Below are 25,092 nucleotides of genomic sequence, written 5' to 3'. Positions count from 1 at the left end.
CATCTTTGCAGAAAGTTCTGTTGGCCAGTGTTATGAATGATGATGTTGTGTGCACAATAGGTGTTCCCTTCTGGCTCTCCCTGCCCAGCCCCTGATGTCCCTAGAAATAACTGGGGCACCTTACATGAAAAGGATGAGGGAGAGAAAGGAGACTGGTGGGAAATAGGAAGGATTAGGGGCTAATGAAAGGGCAGTGGAGGAACCTAATCTCCACCTGCTCCCAGCCTGGCTGGAAGTAGGTGTGGACAGCAGCTAGGGGCTTTGCAGAAAGGGGATGGAATGTGAAGTGGGGTGGGGTTGAGGTGTGGAGTTACCTAATTGCTTCTGAGTGCATCTGGCAGGTGCCTCAGATTGAGGGAGATGGCTAACAATGCCCCCCTTCTCCTTGTGGGCCAGATTCTATCAGGGGCCCAGAGCAAGGAAGATATCCAGCACTAACCAAAGTCAGCTAGCCCAAAGAGGTCCCAAGATAGGGCACCTGGGTGGCTCAGTCGGTTGAACAACTGCCTTCAGCTCAGGCACGATCTGCAAGTCTCAGGATCGAGTCCCACATCGGGCGCCAAGCTCCATGGGGAGTCTGCTTCTCCCTCTGACCTTCTCCCTTCCCATGCTCTTCTCTCTCTCTCTCTCTCTCTCTCTCTCTCAAATAAATAAATAAAATCTAAAAAAAAATTTTTGTTTTAAAAAGAAGTCCCAAGATAGCCCAGGGATGGGGACATAGGATGCCCACAGACAGGGAACCTGGGAGAGCCCTGGGCAGAGTGCCTTGAGCTAGTCCAGGGGTTGTTTCAGTCCCCATGGACCCCATCAAGTTGTGAAGATATGGCCACACAGGCGTGGTGTGCTCTCAAGCAGATGTGGCCCTGGTTCTTTCTCTTAGATAGTCGTTGACAACGTGGCCTTTGCTCTACTGGAGTTTCTGACAGGCTGGACAAGAATAATCCCTTAGCTGTGACGACCCTTGACAGTCCATATGTCTCCTTAGATCTTCCCTCCAACTGCACAAGGACAGGGCAAGCACTGGTAGTCCCATTCCATAAATGAGGCAAGTGACTCTCAGAGATGTCCTCTTGAAAGGGTGTTCTCATAGGGGAATGGGGAGCCAGGCCAGGCCTTTTAGGCAGGTCTAATGGTGGGATATCAGGCAGCATGACAGAAATCAAAGGACAGGGAAATCTTCTGGGCTTCCTTCATCACCTTGCATGCTTGGTGGACACACCTCACTGATCAGGTGTTTAAAAACCAAGGAAACATTAAAAAAAAAATCCAAAAAACCAAGAAACACCCTCACTACCCCAAGACCGTGCTTATGCCCCACCTCTTCCTCAGGGCCCAGGGAATGTGGGATCCCAAACAAAGACCCTCATGTCCTCATGATCTCAGCGATGAGAAAGCAGGCAAAAAGGTGGGGTGCTCAGCCCTTCCCCGTATTGAAGGTGCAGGGTCAGCATCACATAATAAGACTTGAAAGACACCAGGAAAAGTAGTGTCAGCCCAGTAGAAAAAACAGATCTTCAGCAAGGACATAGCCTGTCTCTTCTTGAACATGGACACTTGGTGCAAAAGGCTATGAGTTTCCCACCCCAACAAACTAAACTAACTCTGCTAGCTTAAACAAGTCCCCGAGTCTTACCAGTCAGAGCTGGATTTAGGGGGTGCCCTTTGCAGAACGCTAGGTATGGGGTTTCTTCATTAAGCAGATGGGAGATTGATGATGAGAGAGAAAGGGTGCCTGCTGGGGGCAGTCTTCACTCCTCCTGAAATCCCCCCTTTCTCTGGAGGCCTCGGAGCATGGGTGGGGATTTGAAAGGCACTCAGCCTGGGCTCCAAAACCCTCTGGCATGCTCTCCTGTGCCCACCTGCCCCCCCAGACCTGTCCCAGAGCCAAGCACGGGACCTCACTTAATCCCAGTTATGTAATATGCAATCCAACAGTTGGCCAAGGAGGAGGTGCCTGGAGCCACACCCAGAAGTGGGGGCAAAAGGCCCCAGCTGGGTAGGGCCACAGATGAGGCTCAGTTTCTGCCTGGAGTAGCCCCCACTCCTCCAGCCTCACCCAGACACCATGAGTGGCCGAGTCGGAGACCTGAGCCCCAAGCAGGCAGAGACCCTGGCCAAGGTGAGAGCCCCTTTCCTTGAGCCCCAGAAGAAAAGGGCAGAGGAGAGGGGGGAGGGGGTGGCCAGAACCCTGTCCCACTCTGTTGGCTTAGTGTGTTTTTGACATTTTCTCTTTACCGTCACCTTACCCAGGGTCATGTTCCACAGCAGCCAGTGATATCAGCTCTGTCCAGGGCAGGGGTTGAGGGAAAAGGACCACATCCAAGCAGTAATAGTGTGTGTGCCAGATCAAACTTGACTTCTTTTGTGGGAGACAGTATAAGAGAGCTTTACCGACAGCTGACCCCACCCCAGCCATTCCTCCCAGGCCCCTTCGATGGAACCCGAGGATGCTAATGGTTTGCCCTCTAACTCTGTTTCCCCTCCTTCCCGAGGACCCTGAAAGATAACCTGTCTGTAAGGGTGAGCGGGACAGAGCAGGGTGAGTGGTCAGCCCCACAGCCAATGGGGAGGAGAACATGCAATCACTAACCACGCTTTTGTAGATGGGGTGAAAAAAGGCAGAAGCCTCGGCAGGCTAATACATGGAAAGAACTATGAATGCACTCATACTCCAGTCCCCTTACCCACCCACCCACACAGTCACTCATTTATCCTTTTTTCTTCTCACCTCCCACCGCACCCTCCCCAACCATCCATCCATCCCTCCTCCTGTCTCTTCACCCACCAATCTCTCTTTCCTCTATTTCCCCATCTCTCCCTCCTTCCGTCCACTGATTTCTCCTTCATTCTTTTTCCATCCACCCACCCACTCAACCTTCCAAGCCTTCATCCATCGATCCTTCTTTCTATCCATTTACTCAGGATCTATCCTTCCGTCCATTCATCTGCCCGTCTCCCCATATACCTGCCTCTCATCCTATCCATCTGTCCACCCATCCTTCCATCGTCGTGGGCGTGTGAAAGAGAAGGGATGATGAAAACAATTATTGAGTCTGAGGGCCAAGGTTCAGTGCAAAAGCCACTTTAACCAGCATCTCCCTTCCCAGTTCCGAGAAAACGTGAAGGACGTGTTGCCCGCCCTGCCCAATCCTGATGACTATTTCCTTCTGCGCTGGCTCCGAGGTGAGGGCAGAGGTGGGGGAGACCAGGGTGAGGGGCAGTGGAAGGGGCCTGGTCCTAACCGCTGCAGAACAACTCATGGCTCTCAGGATCCAATCACACTGTCTTGCTTCACATGCTCAGATCCAGGAGAGGGGAGGGCCCTACCCGGGAGGAAGGAAGGAAGGTCCTACCCGGGCCCCTAGTGCCATGCATAGCTCCTCACAGTCCAGGACCAGGACAATGTGACTACAAGGCAGCCTCTCTCCTGCCTCACACCTTCCTTCCATCTTCACACAGCTCGGAATTTCGACCTGCAGAAATCAGAGGCCATGCTCCGCAAGGTGAGACCTGTCTAACCATGTTTGATAGGGGATCTGGGTTGATGGAGATCTGGGAAGTGTTTTGTGGGGCGCAATCCACACCTCCAGCTCCCATCTCCACCCCCTCACTGAAGGTGCTGGGAGCCCAGCGGGGCCTTACCTCTCCTCCTCTCCCTTTCAGTATATGGAGTTCCGGAAGTCCATGGACATTGACCACATCCTTGATTGGCAGCCCCCAGAGGTGAGCCAACCCCTCCCCCAACACCCCAGTCCTTTATAGACATAACATTCAAGCAGCCTCTGGGTCACTGGAGAACACGAGTGAAGGGCTACAAGCCTGAGAGGCCCGTGGAACTGCCTGCAGGCCTCCAAGCACCTCTCCTCTAATAAAGATGAACATTTCCTGGTTGCTTATGAGGTCCTGGCCTGAGTTAAAACTTTAACTGCATGAATTTACTTAGTCATCACAACTCAGAAGTGGGTACAACTGTCCCTATTTTACAGATGAGGAGACTGAGGCCCAGCAAAGGTTAAGCATGCTACCCAAAATCCCGCAGCCTCAACGTCGAGCTGGGATTTGAATTCACATGAAACTGGCTCTTCACCACCACAGATAGCTTGTGCCTCTGAGCCCTCACCCCTAGGGCCTTGATCAAAGCATCCTGTCTGTGCAGGAAAGAAATTTAGCCCACCAAGTTGCTGGAGAGAACAGTCCCACCACTGGCACTCTTAGTAAAGCCATAGTGGCCATAGTTTCATTTGTAGAGTGTAAGTTCTGGGCCAGGCACTGTGCTTTGCCAATATGATCTTGGGGACTTTCCCTAAGGGAGGGATTAACCAAACCATTTTACAGAAGAGAAGTGGAATGGGACTCGGGAAGGGACTGTCACTTTTTCAAGGATGCACAGCAAGGATGCAGTGGTGTCTCTATTTGGACCAAATATATTGACCTTCAGAATCCATGTTTTCCATCACTAAGCTCAACTTTTCCATTAAGAAAAGTTAATGGAAAGGGACGTGGGAGATGTTGGGGGACAGAATTAAGGAGCCAAGAGGCCTTCAGCCAGACCCAGCTGATGCCTGGCTTTGCTATGTACTCTCTACAAGCAAGGTATTCCCCCCAGGGTCCCTTAGTTTTCCTCACCTGGACAATAGTGCCATCCTTCAGGGAAGGGGCAGTGCTTATAGCATGCTGTGTGCAGGCTTGGGTCATCCAGGCCAGCCAAGTATGGGGGTCTCTGGAGAAGTACATAATGCCAAGTTCTGTGTATCTTTCCATGCCCAGGTGATCCAGAAGTACATGCCTGGTGGCCTGTGTGGCTATGACCGGGATGGCTGCCCGGTGTGGTATGACATCATTGGGCCGCTTGACCCAAAGGGCCTCCTCTTCTCGGTCACCAAGCAAGACCTGCTTAAGACCAAGATGAGGGACTGCGAGCGCATTCTGCATGAGTGTGACCTGCAGACAGAGCGGGTAAGGCCCAAGCTGAGTGAGGCGGGCAGCTGGGTGCAAGTGAGGCTGCCAGGGGACAGAGTCCCAAGATCACACACACTGTGCTCTCTGCTGTCACAGTCAGAGGACTCTGGGGTCAAACCATCTCAGCAGCTCTGCTGCTTCCTAGCTGTGTGGTCTTGGAGAGTCATGTCTCCGCTCTAAGCTTGTTCCTCACCTACAAAACAATAATAATAATAAATAATGGTTGCAAAGATTAAAGGAGATAATGCAAATGTATGGCCCAGCACATAGAGCCTCATGCATATTTCTCAACAATGCTAGTTACTTTTACTCCTTCTGAGTCTGCTGTTCCTTCTGTTCAGATAACTCTATCCCCCAGTGCATGGATACCTCCCACACTTCCCTTGGCTCTCTCCCTTCTATTGTTCAGGTCCCAAACTTAGATGTCACCTTCTCTGAGGTCCCTATCTGGGTTAACGTGTCCCCGCAGCTCCTGTGCTGCTTACTTGCAGCACTTACCTCGGGACTTACAGCGACCTAGTTGCTTGTCAGTCTCTCCAAGCAGAATGTGAAGCCTTTGAGCACAAGAATATTATAGGTTATACTCTCCATGTCTGACACAAAACAGGTGTTTAATAAATATCAATTGGGAGGGTGCCTGGGTGGCTCAGTGGGTTGAGCCTCTGCCTTCGGCTCAGGTCATGATCTCAGGATCCTAGGATTGAGCCCTGTGTTGGGCTCTCCGCTCAGTGGAGAGCCTGCTTTCCCCTCTCTCTCTGCCTGCCTCTCTGCCTACTTGTGATCTCTCTCTCTTTCAAACAAATAAAATCTTTAAAAAAATAATTATCAAGGGCGCCTGGGTGGCTCAGTGGGTTGGGCCGCTGCCTTCGGCTCAGGTCATGATCTCAGGGTCCTGGGATCGAGTCCCGCGTCGGGCTCTCTGCTCAGCAGGGAGCCTGCTTCCCTCTCTCTCTCTCTCTCTCTCTGCCTGCCTCTCCATCTACTTGTGATTTCTCTCTGTCAAAGAAATAAATAAAATCTTTAAAAAAAAATTATCAATTGGACCAACTGAGGGATAATTGGATGATTGAATTGCAGTATGAATGGATGGATGGGTGGGTCAATTAATGGATGGATGGACAAACGGATGGATGGACAGATGATAAATGGATAATGCATGATGGATGGATGGACAGTTAGATAGATGGATGGATGGGTAGGTGGATGTGTGGGTAAATGCATTCAGTTTTGTCCATTTGTTCCTTTGAGGACAGAGTAGGGGGCTGGTAGAATCACTAAGGGGTCAAATGCTAGGGTCACCATGTCCCAAGTTCTGAGCCTGCACCCTGAACCTTGGAAGTAGTCTTCGCTTTTATTGTTGCAGCTGGGAAAGAAGATTGAGACCATTGTGATGATATTTGACTGTGAGGGCCTGGGACTGAAGCACTTCTGGAAACCTCTGGTGGAAGTGTACCAAGAGGTGAGGAGAAGGCCCCATGGGTGACTTCTGCTTTCCTTAATGATGAGCTTGGTCTGCTGTGACCTTGTTCACTCAAAGCCAGGATTTGGTAAAAAGTGGTGGACTTTCTGGGCTCTGGCACTGCAACGCAGGACCTAAAGGGCCTTAATGTGTTTTCCAAAAGACAGGCCTCAGAGTCAACACTGTACTGAGACCCTAGAGGCCACCCTCTGCCAAATCTTCCCAGTTCTGTCATCCCAAGCTCTGTGACTCCAGCAAGTCACTTCATGCCTCCATGCTTCAGTTTCCTTGCCTACAAAATGCAAATACCGGTATTCTGCATTTCAAAGGGATGTAGGGATATTCCGGTGGGTTGATATATAAAATGTGTACACAGTGCTTGGAAAATTGTGAAGATTTAATGAACAATAGTTACTATTATTGCTATACTACTATTACTATAAGATTTACTCTGAAAATGATTATTATTAGAGTGTGGTTGTTAAAGTCTGAAGAGAGAAACTCTCCTCCGGAGGCCAGTGGAGGTGATGGAAATAAAGGAAACCCTCCTTAGTCCTTTGGACACTCCAGAAGGGAGACTGAAAGGCAATGGGGGTAGGAGAAGATGAGATGTGGACTCTGATGGGGTCTTTCTTGGTTCTACAGTTCTTTGGCCTCCTTGAAGAGAATTACCCGGAGACCCTGAAGTTCATGCTCATTGTGAAAGGTGTGTGACAAGTGACTTCACTTTTTTGTGCCTCAGTTTCCTCATTTGTACCCTAGAAATAATAAAAGTGCCTTCTTCCCTGGGTAGTAATGAGGCAGGTTGGTTGCTTGGCTGCATGCAAGTCACTTAGAACGCCTGGAATAAAGTTAGTGTTCCTTAAATAGTAATTTCTGCGGTTGGCCTTACTGCAAGAAGAGGCAGTTCCAATACTAGCTCTTCCAGGAATCCTCTCTCATTTCTCCCACCCATGTTGATCTCTTCATTGCCAAACTGCCTGTGACACTGAAAGCTGGAGCAGCCAAGTCTGGCCTTTCCTGCCTGCTGCCTTCTGGAGGTCTCTAGTTGTCTTATGTGTTCATCCTGGTTTTTTCCCTCAGTTGTTCTGCCCAAATGAATATTTGATGGTTGGCTGGTTAATTGGTTGGTTGGTTGATTATTTGTTTCATTGGTTGTCTAGTTTATTGGCCAGTTGGTTGGCTGTCTAGATGAATGACTGGTGGGTGGTTGGAGAGTTAGTTGGTCAGTTAATTGATTGGTTGATTGGTTGGTTTGTTAGATAGTTGTTGGCTTGGTTGACTGAGGGACCAGCTAGCATTTTGGTTAGTTGGGTAGGTGATTAGCAAGTTGGCAGATTGGTTAGTCAACTGGCCAATTTATCATTTAGCTGAAACTTGGATGGTTGGCTGGCTGCAGAAGGCAAGTGGCTGTGTTGTTAGTTGGTTGCTTAATAGGCTGATGGGTTTTCTGGTTGGCTGATTTGTTAGTTTGTTGTTTTGACTATTTGGTAAGTTGGCTGACTAGTTGGTAGTCTAATTGGTGGCCTGATTAGAAGGCAAATTGATGGGCCATTTTCTTGCTTGGTTGATTGGATGATTGACTGGGTGGCTGGTTAGTTGGCTGCCTGTTATCTGGCTACCAATTGTGGAGGCAGTTTGGCAAGTGCAGGACATTTTCCAATTCATGAATCCTCCATATTAGTGGCTATGACTATTACAGAGAGAGTGTCACAATGGAATAATTTTTTTCTCCATTATCTTTGTATCTCTCCAGCTACCAAACTGTTCCCTGTGGGCTACAACCTCATGAAGCCCTTCCTGAGTGAAGACACACGCAGAAAAATTATAGTATTGGGAAGTAAGTAATTCTAGCTCTATTCCCTGAGCACTGTGCCACCTGGAGTCAGACATTCCTTCTCAAAAGTAAAGTGAAATATATTTTACTCTATAGAGTATACCCAGTTATCTTTGGAACATTCCATGTCCTTGGTGACTGAGGCCTCACACCTTCTCCTTATTAGTTTCAGTGTGGTTGATAGGCAACCTCTGGGCTATAGGCCTCATTTTCCTTTCAATGCTTATCACCTCAGTGCTTCTAAAGGCAATGTGGGCTGAGTAGGATAAGGAATAAGGGCAGGAAGAGGAAGAGGAGATGTGATTCAGGGAAAGGAGTGTCAACAAGAAGGGACTGGATAAGTGAATAATAATGCATCTATTTGATGAATTACTAGAAAACCAGAAAAGATGATTTGATACCAAGGGAAATGTTATTAAGTTTTTAAAAGCAGATTATAAAGTGGAGTGGATAGTATCATCTTCCTTGTAAAAACAAAAATAGATTACTGGAAGAAAATGAAACAAAATGTTGATTTGTGGATGGCAAGAAATCAAGCATTTTTTTTTTACTTTGTATTTTTTTCTGTTTTCTAAAGTTTTATAATAACATGTATTACTTGTATAAGTAGAAAAAAATCATTATTTTTAAAAATGATAAGGAGGGGCACCTGGTGGCTCAGTGGGTTAGGACTCTGCCTTCAGCTCAGGTTATGATCTCAGGGTCCTGGGATCGAGCCCCACATCGGGCTCTCTGCTCAGTGGGGAGCCTGCTTCCCCCTCTATCTCTGCCTACTGCTCTGCCTACTTGTGATCTCTCTCTCTCTGTCAAATAAATAAATAAAATCTTTAAAAAAATTAAAATGATAAGAAAAGAGAAATCGTTCTTAAACTCAAGCCAATGACCTTGAACTTGGAGCAACTTCTTGCAAGCAGAATGGTCAGATCATCAAATCAGGAGATCTAAGAATGTGGGAAGGTAGAGTCTTACAAATCCTTGCTTTCTTTCTCTTCCTGATACTTGAGTCTTTGCCTCTGCCCAGTTCCACAGGGATAGGGAGCTAAGTGGATCACAAGGTAGCCCCCCAAATCCAGTAGCAGTGTGGGTAATGCCACACTCCAGGTACAAGTCTGGGGCTCTGTCCTACTGGTGGCACACAGGGTCCTGTGTGTTTGGCCCTCGTGTGCCAAGCATTATGGTCTTTGCTTTTATCCCACTGGAGGCAAGGAATATCCCATGACCACAGTGGGGTTGGGGGTGGGTAGGGGAGATAGCCTGGATTGTCATAAGACCCAGAATGCATAGAGTTTTGCACAGGGCATGAAGAACAGTAATGAGCATTATGGCTTTAGTGATTAAGCAGCACAGAAAGGGAAGGTCTATTCAAAGGCCCAGGGCTATCCATTCCCCACCAAGAGGTCTGTCTTGAGTATGCCATCTATATGCTGTATGGCTGCCAACAAGGTTTTTTACTTCAAAGGCTTTAAAGTCTCCTTGAGACAATTAGATGATTCTTATCTTCACTACTCAGGACTGGAAGACCCTCAAAAATGTGCAAACCCGTCAGCTCAGGAAACATTTTTCCATAGCAATACAATTCTGGATGACACTTCCTACAGCCCAAGGCCTGAGAGACTGGTTAATTGGTCTTTGTAGCCTAGTACGGTTTTGGGCTTGGGCCCCACCCCAGTGGGAGTGGAGGGCTGACAAGTCCCCTCCACACTTTAACCCCTCTGCCCACAGGCAACTGGAAGGAAGGTTTGCTGAAACTCATCAGTCCCGAGGAACTGCCTGCTCAGTTTGGAGGGACTCTGACTGACCCAGATGGGAACCCCAAGTGTTTAACTAAGGTACAAATAACCCCAGACAGGAGAGGGGAGAGGAGTAGAGTTGAGTTCCTTTCTCACCCACTCATTCATTCCACAAATTCTCCACAGACATGGAGAGACCCCGTAAGACAGGTACTGGGCTAGACAGTCCCAGCCTCCCTATCACCGGGCTCTCAGCAGCTGTGCAGGCAAACAAGAAAGGAGGAAAATGTGACTCTGAGGGATGAACTGGAAGGGGAGGTTTCCAGAGGAGGTTTTGACCCTGGAGGGTCAGGGAAGGCTTTCTGGTGGCAGGTGGTGGGAAGGTGGCAGTGGGAGAGGACAGGGTGAGCAGCATACTTCCAGAAGATGGTGAAAGCATCTCAGGCAGGAGAAACAGCATGAATTCAACAGCACAAGCAATGCCATGTTCAAAAGAGTGAAGCAAGCCCATTCTGTCCTGTGTCTGCAGATCAACTATGGTGGGGAGATCCCCAAGTCCATGTACGTGCGGGACCAAGTGAAGACTCAGTATGAGCACTCAGTGCAAATCAATCGTGGCTCTTCACACCAGGTGGAATATGAAATTCTGTTCCCAGGCTGTGTTCTCAGGTAAGGGCCTGGACACCAACCCATTTCTGGCTGATCTTACACCTTCAGGGTCCCACAAGAATGAGCAGGACTTATCCCCCTCCCGCCCACCCAGGTGGCAGTTCTCCTCTGATGGTGCAGACATTGGTTTTGGGGTCTTCCTGAAGACCAAGATGGGGGAGCGGCAGCGAGCTGGGGAAATGACAGAAGTACTCCCCAGCCAGCGTTACAATGCCCACATGGTGCCTGAGGATGGGAGCCTCACCTGCTCAGAAGCCGGTGTCTGTAAGTCTACCCTGGCTGGAACTCAACTCTGGAAGGCTGGAGCCACCTGTCCCATGGTTTAGAGGAGGAAACAGAGGGGCAATGACCCCCCCTATCCCAGGAACATACAGCCTAGGTTAGTGTAATTCATCCACACAGTTGATCATTCAGACTACACTCTCAGGCATTTACTACACACCAAAAGCTAGTGATGCCTTGAAAAGTTCAGAGTACTTGGTCCACAGGACACAGACAAGGGACAATAAGGCATTTCCCAGGCAGAAACTGGGGTTCTGAGAAGTAAGTCAACTTATTCAGAGCCACACAGTTGAGTGTGATGTCAGGGTCCCACCTCAGTCTCATGGTAGCTGCATAACCCCCGGCAAAGCTTACCAATCTGGACCCTTGGTTTGCTCTTCTGTGAAGCAGAGGTTACAACCTCTGCCTCTTGGGTGATTGTGAGGAAGTAGAAGGTATACACTGGTCACACTTTATCCAAGTGGGCTGGGAGGTCTTTGACATTCCCAGCTTCCCTCCCACCCCCACCAACCCCTATCATGCAAGTGTCCAGGTGTGGAGATAATGGGATGCAGTGGCCATTGTCCTCATTGCCAACTCGTGCAACTGAAGTCAGGCTGGGCATGCGCCAAGAGGAGGTCAGTGTCTGTTTACAGACATGGCTTAAGAGTGACAGTTCCCATGGGAAAGGGAAAAGGAGTGGTGGGAACTTGGCCCAGCTTAGTTAACATAGCAGGTAGAAACAGAGCCTGTCCTCCCTCCTGTAGCTGGGGTAGAGACATGGGCAATGTGAAGCCAGGCCTAACTATCCATCTGTCCATCTGTCCCCCCAGATGTCCTGCGCTTTGACAACACCTATAGCTTTGTCCATGCCAAGAAGGTCAGCTTTACAGTGGAAGTGCTGCTCCCAGACGAAGGCATGCAGAAGTATGACAAAGAACTCACCCCTGTCTAGGCAGCTTCCTCACTTCTCTGAGACCCCAGACCCTCTCCTTTTTCTATATATATCCTATCACCCTTCCTTCCCTCAGAAACTGATCACTGAGATTAGTCAGTAAAGAAAGAGCTGCCTTGAGGAAGACTTATGTGCTGTGGTCAGATCAGGAAAGGCACAGTTTTTGAAGGATGCCAAGATTGCATAAGAGAAGGAAGAAAGGTGAAAGCAAGAGGTGACATCACTGAAACCCAAGAAATCACAAAACGAATCCTTACCTTTTGTCCTCACTTCTCCTAAGGCATTTGTGTGTGTTCAAATTTCTACGCTATGAGCTATGAGCCACTTGGGTTACAAATACATCTAAATTCTTTTTTACTTCTACTCCTTATACAGTAGATGCTCAATATATACTTGTGAACTTGAATGAAGGTAGTGAGCAGGGTAATTCACCGGTGTACATTTCAGCACCTAGGACAGAGGCCAGAGCCACCCTGGTTACTGCCCCCTCAGGTAGGTAGGAGAGGCCTCCATAAGACTTCCCAACCCATCACTCCCACCTGTATCCACTTCCCTTGGAACTCACACCTTATATTCTAAGCAATTAAAGAAACTTTACTGAAAGCAAAAGAGGTCCTATCTGGCTCTGGCTGCTGCCTGTTGATAACAATTTAAAAGTCTAGGCTATCATCTGATGAGTGCTTTCTTGCATACCACACATGGTGCCAAGTGCTTTATGAGTGTTGCTCATTTCACTCTCAAACCTCCCCCGGGGGCCACTTCTCATGGCCATCTTATGGATAAGAAAAGGAAGGCTCAGAGAGGTAAGGTCACCTCCAAAATATAGTTCTTAAGTGGCAGATTCAAGCCCTAGGGTTTGTTTTTTCTTTACTCCAAAGACATTGTTTTTAACTGTCTATAATTCCACTTCCTCAGACCCTACTTTCACAAAGGAAACAAAGAATGACTTATTTGTCCTAGATCTTCCAGTAGAAGTGTCCTGGGTGTCATCCTCTCCAATCCCAGTTTATGGACAAAGTATGTGTTATGTCCATTGGGCAGCTGGGGTAATAGAGCCCCCCAATGCTCAATTGTATGTTGTTAGTCCAAGGAGATTCACAGCAAAATGGACTAGGCCTTTGCCTCGAAGCCGTGCACCCTGTCCACTGTTCACATGGCCTCTGAGAAGCATGACCTCCTGACACCCTCCATGGCCCTGGGTGACTGAGGGAGAAGTCACATCTCCAGGACATTCCTGCTCCATCCAAGCCAGGGACACAGAGACACTGGCTTGAGCCCTAGGACCTCTGGACAGGAGGTACCGAATTACACAGAAAAGGTGGGTAGGTGGAAACCAAAGGCTGACTGGTCCTTGGGAATGAGCTGCCCAGGACCAAGGCTGCTGAAGTGAGCCAGAGTGGAAGGCCTGTCTCCAAAACCAATCAAGCAAGTGTTCAGCAATGCCTAGCACTTTCCATCTGCACTTATGGGCACAAGATTTTATCTCCATTTTATAAATGGGAACCTGAGATCTCAGAAGGCACTGGCCTGGTTTCCTTTGGCCTATGGGTGGGAGAAATAGTCTTGAAGTTAGGCCACCCTCCCCCACCTGCTCACTCGCATCAGATTCACACTACTGTAACAATTTGCCAGAATTAGGCTCTCAGAGGTGGGGAAGGTGAGGTAGGGAGGAGAGGGTTGTCAGATTTATGGGGGGGAAGAGGCAATATGTGGAATGTACTTAAAATTTATTGTTTCTCTGAAATAATACTTAATGGGGCATCCTGTATTTTATCTGTCTACCCTACAAATGAGGGAGAGAGGAGGTAGAAGCAGGGAAGAAAGGGAAGAGGAGGATGGGCTCATTCTCTTGGAAGACTGTGGTAGCATCAGCAATGTGGGTCCAGGGGTCCCTGGGAGTGGTTGGCCCAGCATCTCTGGTGCAGGATGGAGGCAGAAGGCAGCACTACCCTTGTCCCCTGCGGGAAAGCCTCCTACACTGCAGCAGGCTCAGAAGGAGGATGAGGGGTGGACCCTTTACACCCTTGAAGCTGAGGCAGCTGTCAGCAAAGGATGCCGTCATTTGCTCGACCTCCTCTACTGCCACTCAGAGAGCTCCCTCACTTGACCTCTCTGGGTCCTCCTCTCCCTGGTTTGGCTATACCAGGGAGAGGCCACCTACATTTCCAGGGTAAGGATTTCCTATGGTACAGATGAAGCACCCCATTATAGGGCCAGGTGGGGCCTTCTACCTCTCCCACTGCCCAGCTTTCAGGACCCAGAGCCTGCACATCATGGCAACAAGCACTTTCACTTTGGAAATGCAGCCCCCCAGCCCCGTCAACCTCCAAGATCCAAAATGGGGGAGGGCTTTGCCTGGTGTCTCACAGCTTGAAACAAAGAACAGTCACCTATAGGAGGAAATGTTGTAAATACAGATTTCCAACGAGGCTCAGAGGGTCTTGTCCAACTCCAGACACTCACCAAGTAGGGATATATAATCTTGGAAGGACACCATGGTCTAAGGAAGAATCTGGGACACCAACACCCACTGAGAGGTTCCTCCTGGGCTCCCATGGCCAGTGACACAGCCTGCCGGTATAGAATGACAGTATACTTCATGTATCCCCACCAGCTCCGTGGGAAGCTGGGCCAGCCTTTGAGCCCTAGGCCATTGCAGGCCCTTAGAGCAAAAGAAAATCCTGATTCTCCCTTATCCATGAGTATTTCCTCACTGCAGCTCTGGTTTGGAACAAGAACAGACAGAAATCCTCAGGTACTACAATAGAGCCCTGGTTTCCTTTGTTTCCCAAGTTTCCCTGGTTTCCCAAGTTACAACTTGGCCTAACAGTAGGTTCTATGTAGCTGTTAACTTTCTTTTTTTTTTTTATAAAGATTTTATTTTATTTATTTGTCATAGAGAGAGAAGCAAGAACAAGCACAGGCAGACAGAATGGCAGGCAGAGGCAGAGGGAGAAGCAGGCTCCCTGCCAAGCAGGGAGCCCGATATGGGACTCGATCCCAGGACGCTGGGATCATGACCTGAGCCGAAGGCAGCGGCTTAACCAACTGAGCCACCCAGGCGTCCCAGCTGTTAACTTTCTTTTTTTTTTTTTTAAAGATTTTATTTATTTGACTGAGAGAGACACAGTGAAAGACGGAACACAAGCAGAGGGAGTGGGAGAGGGAGAATCAGGCTTCCCACTGAGCAGGAGCCCGATGTGGGGCTCGATCCTGGAACCCCAGGATCATGACCTGAGCTGAAGGCAGACACTTAACGACTGAGCTAACCAGGCACCCCAACTTTCTTTTTTTTTTTTTTTTAAAGATTTAATCTTTCTGACAGAGAGAGGGAAAGGGAGAAAGAGAAAAGGAGAGAGAGAACAAGAGAGAAGCAGACTGACTCTCCGCTGAGCAGGGAGTCCAATGCTGGGCTCGATCCCAGGACCCCAGGATCATGACCTGAGCAGAAGACAGATGCTTAACTGACTGAGCCACCAGGCATCCCGTAGCTGTTAACTTTCATAGGAGAACACAAGAACATGTTCTCCTATGTAGAGAAATGTGCTAATATCAAGAGGGAGGCAGGGCACCTGGGTGGCTTAGTCATTAAGCATCTGCCTTCAGCTTGGGTCATGATGCCAGCATCCTGGGAGCGAGGCCCTGCTCCGCGGGAAGCCCGCTTCTCCCTCTCCCACTTGCCCTGCTTGTGTTCCTGCTCTCACTATCTCTCTGTCAAAATAAATAAATAAAATCTTTAAAAAAAAAAAAAGTAAGAATGAGGGACAGACATGAGTTCTATAATGGCACACACAATCCTATTTTCTAAAACACTAACTTAGCAAATGCTCGAGGATCGGGGATTCTGTTCTATACACAAACAAGTAATGCTGAGAACAGCTCTTAAAAGGAAGACAGCAAAGAGTCAAATGTAGAGTGTGGCTCTTTATAGACATGCACTTGGGAAATTCCAGTGCCATCTTGGGACACCTACACGCAGTAATAGTTGTCTATCATACACCGGTAAGTCCTGTGGTGACCGTGTCTTAGGAAGATACTTATGAAGGAAGGAATCTCTAAGTAGACCCAGGCTTTCTGCAACCAGAGGGACAGAAGCCATGGTGCACAGGTTCCCTCCCCCATAATCATATCTATCAAGCTCTCTCTGGGGTGAGTGGGCCTTCCCAAGCTTCACTGGAAATCCTGTAGTTTCATCCAGCTAAATCTGGAGACCTGATCAGGGGATCTAGAACCCCTCTCTGGGCTGACTCCCCACCCCAAGCTCTGCCCAGAATAGCCCTGGGGAGGGAGCGGAGTAACAGGAAGAGAGTCCCCAGACCCGCAGCTGGGCCTGAGTCGAGGCCCTCACCTCACTCTCTTCCACATCATTGTTGAGCACAAAAGCTTCCAGGCCGAACTCCAGTGTCTCATCTTGCTGGGACTAAGGGCCAGACCTGGGGCTTCCTGAGAGGCACCTGGAGGACACCGGGATCTGGAGGGACCATTAACTCAGACACTGGCCAGAACAAGTTTCCTGGGAAGCCATGAGAGACTTCTACTCCAGGAACTTCTTGCCCCTGAAAGCCCACATTAAATAATGTCCACCCCATTCCTAGAGCTCAGGGACCATTGCACTTAGCCTGAGCAAAGAGCAAATGCTAGAAAATCAGCCCCAACTGACAAGACTCTAAGGCTGTGGCAGCCTCTCGAAGCTTGCACCCTCGCTGGGAAGGACAGCCTGTCCTTTGCCAAACTCACAGCCCAGGCGGACACATTCAGACCCAGACACGTTCCAAACAGGCACAAAAAAAGGCTGGTCATCGGCAATCAAGCCCAACAAGACAGACCTCTACACCAGGTTACACCAATGGTCCAGTGAAGCAAGACTCCAGGGTTGGGATAAGCCCCCTGCCCTCGCCCTCACTCCCCTGCAGCCTCACAGACCCTTGGTTGAAGACAAAAGTGTATATCCTCTGGGAGTAGTTCAGGTGCTGTCTCTGAGAGCCATACACTCATCCACAGAGTTTCATGGCCCAGTTTGACAGTGGTTGGATGCGGGCTTCAAGAGTCTGCCATGAGCCTTCTACATAGGGAGGGGATAAGCCATCTGAGGGAAGAGAGGGAAGAGAATTATTCCCAGCAAGTAGTCATGGTCACCTCCTAACAAGCATCTACCACATGCCTTGTAGGCAGCAACCATAGTTCCATTTATTCCTGAATGGTCTGAGAAGTGTTTGCTATAACCCATTTTATAGGTGAGATGATGGAGGTTCAGAGAGGTGGTTGAACTTCAGTTCTCCTACCCTGGTCTCACCTCCCAAATGGGTGCACCCCTGTCCTACCAAGGGCTGAAGACTGAGGCCCAACACAATGGAACAAAGGGCTCACACTCTGCCCTCCTTAGGCAATCCTCAGGGGTCCACAGTCCACTCCCACCACGGCTACACACACCAGGCTGAGACTCACCTCCAGTACCTGGAGGGTCACCTACATGGGGTGGGGGTCCCAGAGGATGGTGTCATTTGGAGAGCTCTGTGGGGTCCATGATGGCTGCAGCAGAAGTGTTCGCCTCCTCCCCAAGGAGCAGCCTTGGCTGGATGACTGCCCAGGAAGGGGCTTATAGGTCAAGGCAGAATGGTGGGTTCCCCCAGCCAGACTGAAGGGCAAGCTCTGGGCAAGATCCCCTGGGGGAGACAAAGGCAGTGGGAAGGCCAAGGAGAAGCTGCTAAATAAATAAGCTTGATCAGCACTGAGTATCACCATAGCTGCTATTAGGGGCAAATTCATACATGCTATGTGAACTGCACAACCACTTCTGTTTTACAGATGTGGAAACTGAGGCAGGAAGTCCTGTTATCATCTGTCCAAGGTGCTTACATGCAGCTATCAGCTGCAGAACTCAGATTCAAAATCCCAAGCCAGGGCTCTTCTGGAAATATTTAATGGTTGAAATTTTTATATGGCAAGACTCAGAAGATATCAAACGACATTAAAATGAAAGCTGAATTTACCCTTACCCTCTCTCTACCAGAAACATCTTTTCATCTGTGTGAGCAACTGCTTAAAAGCCCACTCGTCCCTGCATAGGCCCAAGTGAATTTTTTTTTACCATTTGGGCTGACCACATTGCCACACTCTCAGGAGTGATCATCTCGACCCAAGGGGCCTTGGGAAGACCAAAGACCAGAAAGGAGTTTTAGGGATTTATGTGTGTGTGTGTTTAAGAATTTAAGGTGGCTCAGTGGGTTAAGCCTCTGCCTTCGGCTCAGGTCATGATCCCAGGGTGCTGGGATTGAGTCCCACATCAGGCTCTCTGCTCAGCGGGGAGCCTGCTCCCTCCTCTCTCTCTGCCTGCCTCTCTGCCTACTTGTGATCTCTCTCTTTGTCCAACAAATAAATAAAATCTTTTAAAAAAAAGAATTTAAGGTATTTGTTTAGTATTTCCGAGGTTTTTACTGAATGACAGGCTCTGCCTTAAATGCCCAGGGTGCAGAGTTGGGGTGGGCCTCTGCCCCCCAAGTTGGGCCTGGCTGGGGAGCCCAAGCAGCAAGAAGTAGGACTGTCCTCAAGTCCAGGAGGGTCCTGTTCAGCCTGGGACAAGGCTGAAAGGCTTCCAAGAAGCAGGGTGAAGGTCACAAAAGAGAAGCTGTCCTCAGCTCTCAGCGGGGGGTGGAGTGGGAGTAGGGGGGGGCGGGACGAGAGACTCCAGGGCTGGAGGCATTGGGAAGTGAGGCCAAGGGTTGAAAGGCAACCAGCACAGCAACTCACACACAGGCCATTAGGAAAGAAGTTCCCTCCTCCAGGTATGCCCAGGATGTCTGGCTCCTGCTGCTGCTCAGCAGGACAGTGTGGGACAAGGTATCCTCAAGGAGACTCAGCAGGTACTCTGCTGGCAGTGGGGAGGCTCAGCTCAGGGAGGGCAGGGGGAAGAACCCCAGCTCCTAAGGGAGGCTCAATGCCTAGACCTCACCAAGCTACAGCAAGACACAGCAACACACAGAAGACCCCCTGGGATGGCCATAATGAAAAGAAACATGACCTGTCCCTACCGCCCCCCGCCACAAGCTTCCTTAAGTTGGCCAAGGTGGGACTGGAGAAGGAACGCCTTCACCTGGAGTCCATATGGCTAGTGGGGCACCGGCCAAATATGTCCATACTCCCCCATCCACCTGCTGTGCCTCCTGATTTTAGAAAGGACACCAAAGTCCTCCTGACTCATGAGGATTTAATAAGGCTAGTGAAGAGTTAATGCTGACAGAAGGCTTACCGCACAGGGGGCTTCATTTTCTCAGCTGTAGGATGGTGATGGTGCCTATTGCTTTGGCTCTTACAGACGTTATGTAACACAAGGCTTAGTGCAGGGCCTGGCATACAGCAAACCCTCCCTCCAGGTTTTCCGTGGGTGTCTTTCATAACTCTTGTCCAAGGGCTGGGGAGTGCGTGATGATGGAGGATGCTGTACGGCAACATGATCCTGTCTGGGAGGAAAAGTCGAGAAGCATGCATGGAACAAATGCGATCAGAGCTGGACATTGAGGGCACTCCTGGCCGGTGGCATGGCTAGCACGCAGGGTACATCTAGGGAAAGGTGAGGTGTCCACGGAGGCAGGAATGCTGGTGCGCCAATGTGCCCTGGTGAGAGATAAGCCTGTCAAGGCCTGGAGGCTCTGACTGCCAGGCCGAGGTGTTCAGATGGGATTCTGCAGGCTGTCAGGAGTCACAGAAGGTATCAGAACAGAAGGCCCCTGGGGAGATTTCAGCCATCAGCATGATTAGAAGACTGTTTCTTTATGCACTGGGCATTTAAGGAGGTCCCAAGATTTTCATACAAATAAGACCCTCAGCTGCACTCCTTGGGATGGTCACCCGTTATTTCCTCTGAATAAATTCTTAGGAGTGGAATTCTTGAAGTATCTAATTGGCATAATTGATATCTGGGTTGGCTATCAGGTGGCGATTCAATCATTTATCCTTTTTTTTTTTTTAAAGATTTTATTTATTTATTTGACAGAGAGAAATCACAAGTAGGCAGAGAGGCAGGCAGAGAGAGATAGAGAGGAGGAAGCAGGCTCCCTGCTGAGCAGAGAGCCCGATGCGGGACTCGATCCCAGGACCCTGAGATCATGACCTGAGCCGAAGGCAGCGGCTTAACCACTGAGCCACCCAGGCGCCCTCAATCATTTATCCTTGAAAGAGAGGTCTCTTGATACATTAATAATAGCCAATGTCTGCGGAGCCCTGTGAGCCTGTCTTGAATGCTTTGTGAGCCATTTATCTTGTAATCCTGGCAGCAACTTCAGCAGGTCATTACAGAGAATTCTATGATGAGGAAACCAAGGCTCAGAGAGGTTAGGCAACTTGCCCATGGTCACACAGCCTGTGAGTCAGCTGCACACCAACTGTGTAGAGAACCACAGGCTGGAAGACAGGAGATACAGAATCAGAACTGGGCTGGGAAAGGGGGGGCTAGAGGAGAGAGGGTAGGTGGAGAAGGTAGGAGGAATGTTGAGTTATGTGGGTTGCGGGGAGGGATGGGGGCCAGACTGTGAGCTTGGGCCAGTGACTCCAACTCCAGGAAACAGGGACCTAGCCATGCTGTGATTGTAAAGAGTAAATGAGCAACACCACAGGAAGTGCTTAGCGTTGGACTTGACCCACACTAGAAGCAGTGCACTAACACATTGTTCTCCGTAACCCTGGAGGCAGTTTGAAACAGCCAGCAAGGGCATGTTGGGTGCTGCTGCCTCCTTGTGGTGATGCTGAGCATTGCATGAAGGTGGCCTCTGGGTTCCCAAGTCCCAGAATGTTCTTGGACAAAGCCCTGAGGAAGTGGAGAAAGACAGGCCTCCTGCCCCCACTCCCAGTAGGGGTCTGGGCCCCCTCTTGGGCAGGGGAGGATATACTGGGCTGGAGGAAGCACAGAGGAGGCTCCCAAGCCAGCCCTAGAGGATCAGAGGGTACCTTAAGGGGGATGGAATTGAGTGGGCTGTAGTCAGGTGAGGGTGGGTAGGCCAGCAGGAAGCGGTGGGGAAAGGTTGGAAGGGGGTTCCCAGTTGGAGGGAACAGCGTATGAGAAAGCCCCAGTCAAGACAAATGCCAGATCCAAGAAACCTGAAATGAAGATATAGGGTAGGGGGAAAGGGTTGGGTCTATGGGTCTAAGAGCCACCTCAAGGAGTCTGGGCTCTGTTCTGAACATTTTAAGTGGTTGGCTAGATAGAAAAGCTGGGGGCAGGGTCCGGGGGAGACAAGCCAGAGGCTGCTGCCCTCATCCAAGCCTGGAGGGGACAGATAGGACATGTGGTGGCGGACGACTGGGGCCAGAAGCTACATGAGTGAAAGGGAACACCCAGGAAAGAGCGAGAAGGGTCTGAGCCCGAGGATCAGGTGCTGGGGTAGCAGCTGAAGGTGGAAAGCTGGAGTGAAGGTTCTAGACAAGCAGGAGCTGCAGCTGAGACCACCTTCCCTTCTCCCTGCCTGTTTGGGAGAAGAAAGAGCAGAGCAGGGCTGTCTTAATCTGTGACCCTGCAGTCTGTGAGGCTTCTGCCAAGTCACTTGCCCTCTCTGATCCTAGATGTGGCTCTACACGGTGGGGAGGGTGCTGTGATCCTCCCCCCTTTTCCCCTGCCCGCAGGTTGGCAGGAGGGCCAGAGCAATGGTGGGCTGGTAAACATTTAACCTCTCACTCCTCAGGCAGGGGGACGCTGATCTGTTGATCTCCATCAGATAGATAGTCCCCTCATGACCTATTGCAGGCTACCCAGAGATCACTAAATGGGGGTTGGGAAGCAATGTGCAATAACTCTAACAAAGTATAGCCACCAAACAGATGCAAGAAATGCAAGTAACCTCGGGAGTGCAGATCATAGCAAAGCCTGCTAAAATCATCAAGAAGCTTTCAGTGTTACCACCTGTTCTTTTTTGCTTGCTTGGGTTTTGTTTTGTTGGCTTGTCTTTTTGAGATAGTAATTGACATGACATTAGTTTCAGTGTACAACATGATTTGCTATTTGTCAATTTAGTGTGTATTTGTGTTTCTTTTAAAGATTTATTTGAGAGAGGGAGAGAGCGCACAGATAAGCAGGGGGAGGGGCAGAGGGAAAGCAGGTTCCCCGCTGAGAGGGGAGCCCCCTGTGGGGCTCCATCTCAGACCCAGGAATCATGACCTCAGCCAAAGGCAGACACTTAACCGACAACCGATGGAGCCACCCAGGGGCCACAACCCCCACCCCCCACCCCGCCCCGCCATTATTTAATTTAAATAATGGCTGTGTTTAAAAGGATTCGGAAGGGACACCTGGGTGGCTCAGTTGGTTAAGCAGCTGCCTTCGGCTCAGGTCATGATCCCAGCGTCCTGGGATTGAGTCCCACATCGGGCTCCTTGCTCGGCAGGGAGCCTGCTTCTCCCTCTGCCTCTGCCTGCCATTCTGTCTGCCTGTGCTCGCTCTCTCCCCCTCTCTCTCTGATAAATAAATAAAATATTAAAAAAATAAAAATAAAAAATAAATAAAAGGATTCGGAATAAGGTAAGGATCTTGGTTCTGGCCCCTGTGAACCCCTCTTACACACCACTCATTGGCCCACAGTAAGAGGTTTTACAAAGTAAGCCTCCAGCCATCAGGTCTCAGGCATCCAGAAGAGGCCCCACTTCTGGTTAGGGGACTGCTGGGCCCCTGAGCAAGCATTAAAAGAGCAAAGGGAGAAGCACCCTGATTCCAGTGCCCCCAGGCAAGCCACGGGTTTGCCCACCACCCCACTGCTCCTGCCCATGTTCTCAGATGGCAGGCATGGGGCCTGCTCACTCCCTGGGTCTTCACCTCACAAGAGACCCAACACCAGCTCCTACTCTTGGAGAACTAATTTCCCCAGCCCCACCTCAGAAAAACCACGAGTGGTAGAGTCATTGGTGAGCATCTCTTTCTTGGGAAACTCCAGTAGGCACTGAGCACTCCTTTGACCCCACTGCCTAGGTCTGGAGCTAACACCTGCCTGCAAGACTCGGTGTCCTGAGCCAGTGGCCGTGGGTGAAAATGCGTGCTTAGGATGGACATCAACATCACCATGAGCACAGTCCCTGTCATTGGTGTGAGGGGGCTGGGTGACCGCTTCCACCAGCCAGACCGTGTTGTTAACATGGAGAGTGTGGGAGCATGGGGCACACTTGTACCTATGTGACCTCAAGCCTGTAGAGATGAGTTTTCCCATCTCTAAAATGGGGCTGATCTTATCTACTGCATGGGGTTCTTTTTTACAATTTAAATTAACATACAGTATATTCATGTAATATTAGTTTCAGAGGTAGAATTTAGTGATTAATCAGTCATATAGAACACCCAGTGTTCATTCCATCAAATGCCCTCCTTAATGCCCATCACCCACTTACCCCGCCCAGTCACCCCTCTCCCCTCCAGCAACCCTGTCTGCTTCCTACGATTAAGAGTGTCTTACGGTTTGTCTCCCTCTCTGATTTGGTATTATTTTTCCCTCCCTTCCCCTGTGATCCTGTTTCCTTTCTCAAATTCCACATGAGTGAAATCCTATCATTGTCTTTCTCTGATTGACTTATTTCGCTTAGCATAATAATACCCTCTAGTTCCATCTACACTGTTGCCAATGATGGTAAGATTTCCATTTTTTTGATGGCTGAGTAACATTCCATGTGTATATACCACATCTTCTTTAACCAGTCATCTGTCAGTGGACATCTGCGCTTTTTCCACAGTTTGGCCATTGGGGACAATGCTATAAATATCGGGGTACTACATACAGTTCTTGGGAGAATCACATGTGGTCACTGCAGAAAAAGAAAAACTGCCAGATAACGAAGGGGGTAGCACTGATTGTCCATATACAGTGGACAGCAGTTACCCTTCTTTGGGATGAGGAGGCTCAGGGCGGTGAGTGGCTTCCAGTGATGGGGTCATAGAGCTCACAGCTAACTTCCCTGAGGTTTCGGGCTTCGCCCTGGCAGGCCATGAATGGGGGCCAAGTGGAAGAAGGGGGGAAGGAAGAAGGCAGAACCAGGTTCTGCTGGGATTTGCCAAGGGGCCCCTGACCCCGTGTCTCCCACGATGAAGGGGACCTCAAAAAGGGCCCAGGTTTTGGAAAAGGACTCCCTTCCTCATTTCTGTACCCCCTGGAGTCAGAAGCCTGACTCAGTTCAGAGGACCAGATCATCTGGTGGGAAACCTTCTCAGCGGACTTCCCAGAGACAAAGGGAAGACAAAGATACCCCACCAGAAAGCTTGAAGGCAGCCACCCAGCCAACCTCTACACACCTCTAACCTTCTGACCCAGTTTCTGCTCACTGATACTGAAAGTTGAGAGAAAATGAAGGTACTTGTCCTGAGGCAAGAAAAGAACATGTTTACACCATGACCTCAGTGACCAAGGTAGAGACCAAGTAAGCAGGGAACCGGTGGCAGAGCCCACATGTCACAGGGATGCAGGTGTGGGTTGACCCCAGTGGGGAGATGGGGAGGTGCAGGACTGGAGAGGCGCCAAGGGGACTCAGAGCATTTAAGGTAGCCGTGGGAGACGGGGCAGAGGTCAAGGGGGGCCAGGGAAAGGAATCCAGTGGCTGTGGGATGAGAAGAGCAGCAGAGAAAGGCCCACCGTCAGAGACCCCAGCCATCAGATGCACCCTATAGCTACAGACATCCCCAGAGCACGAGCCACCACCTGAGCCCTTATCCTGTCGCACCAGCAATCCTGCCCGGTCCCTTGGCCCCTGTAAGCCCCTAGCCAGGTGCAGGGGGTCACTATGGGGACGGGTCAGCCCCCAAGTGTGCACCCAGGCTGCCCATCTCTCTACCCCTCCGAGTTGTTAGCAGCCAAAAATGGGCCTGGCCCAGCATTGAGGAGGAATGCCCCCTTCAGTGCTCTCAGGGACAGCCTCCTGGGTCACTCCCTTTTCTCCAAGGCTCCTGAATCTCCTCCTGGGAATCTCATGTGATACTCATAAGGGGGCTATTTTCACCTCGGGCACCTTCAGGCTCAGGTGGTAACCCTTTCAAAGGTATCAGTGCTTTAGCAGGCTTGCAAAGAGGTCAATACCCGAGGGAGAATGGCAGCACCAAGGGAGGGATCCCCGAATCTGCAGGGGAGCATCAGTGGGTGAGGAGTACCTGACATACTGTGAGCCACGTGTGACTGGAGAAGTCAGCCTCTACCTCTGAGGGCCCCTGGGCCTGCTCCCGATCACCACACCCCTGCTCATCCACAGGAGAAAAGGATAAGAGAAC

The 25,092-nt window shown here is 49.9% G+C and overlaps 1 protein-coding gene across 1 annotated transcript; it reads left to right on the top strand.

Annotated features, from left to right (window-relative positions):
• The first annotated feature begins 1,976 nt into the window (after window positions 1-1,976).
• SEC14L3 (SEC14 like lipid binding 3) lies at window positions 1,977-12,479 on the top strand. Its single transcript, XM_004766433.3, has 12 exons — window positions 1,977-2,119; window positions 3,108-3,183; window positions 3,460-3,503; window positions 3,664-3,723; window positions 4,768-4,956; window positions 6,323-6,418; window positions 7,064-7,124; window positions 8,175-8,258; window positions 9,978-10,084; window positions 10,515-10,654; window positions 10,749-10,918; window positions 11,749-12,479. The coding sequence occupies exons 1-12, from the start codon at window positions 2,066-2,068 to the stop codon at window positions 11,868-11,870; spliced, it is 1,203 nt and encodes a 400-aa protein (XP_004766490.1). The 5' UTR covers window positions 1,977-2,065; the 3' UTR covers window positions 11,871-12,479.
• Window positions 12,480-25,092: the final 12,613 nt, after the last annotated feature.

This window comes from Mustela putorius, unplaced genomic scaffold (assembly GCF_011764305.1).
Source record: "Mustela putorius furo isolate JIRA1106 unplaced genomic scaffold, ASM1176430v1.1 tig00000081_pilon_pilon_pilon, whole genome shotgun sequence".
NCBI lineage: Eukaryota > Metazoa > Chordata > Mammalia > Carnivora > Mustelidae > Mustela > Mustela putorius.
The sequence above is the reverse complement of the archived record's forward strand: the minus strand, read 5'-3'. Positions and strand labels throughout refer to the sequence as shown.

Bases quoted from the DNA above. Each gene is read 5' to 3' on its own strand.
- SEC14L3 (XM_004766433.3), top strand. From the start codon at position 2,066: ATGAGTGGCCGAGTCGGAGACCTGAGCCCCAAGCAGGCAGAGACCCTG. The intron at 2,120-3,107 runs GTGAGAGCCCCT...CTCCCTTCCCAG, and splicing joins AGGCAGAGACCCTGGCCAAG to TTCCGAGAAAACGTGAAGGA. The intron at 10,655-10,748 runs GTAAGGGCCTGG...CCGCCCACCCAG, and splicing joins TTCCCAGGCTGTGTTCTCAG to GTGGCAGTTCTCCTCTGATG.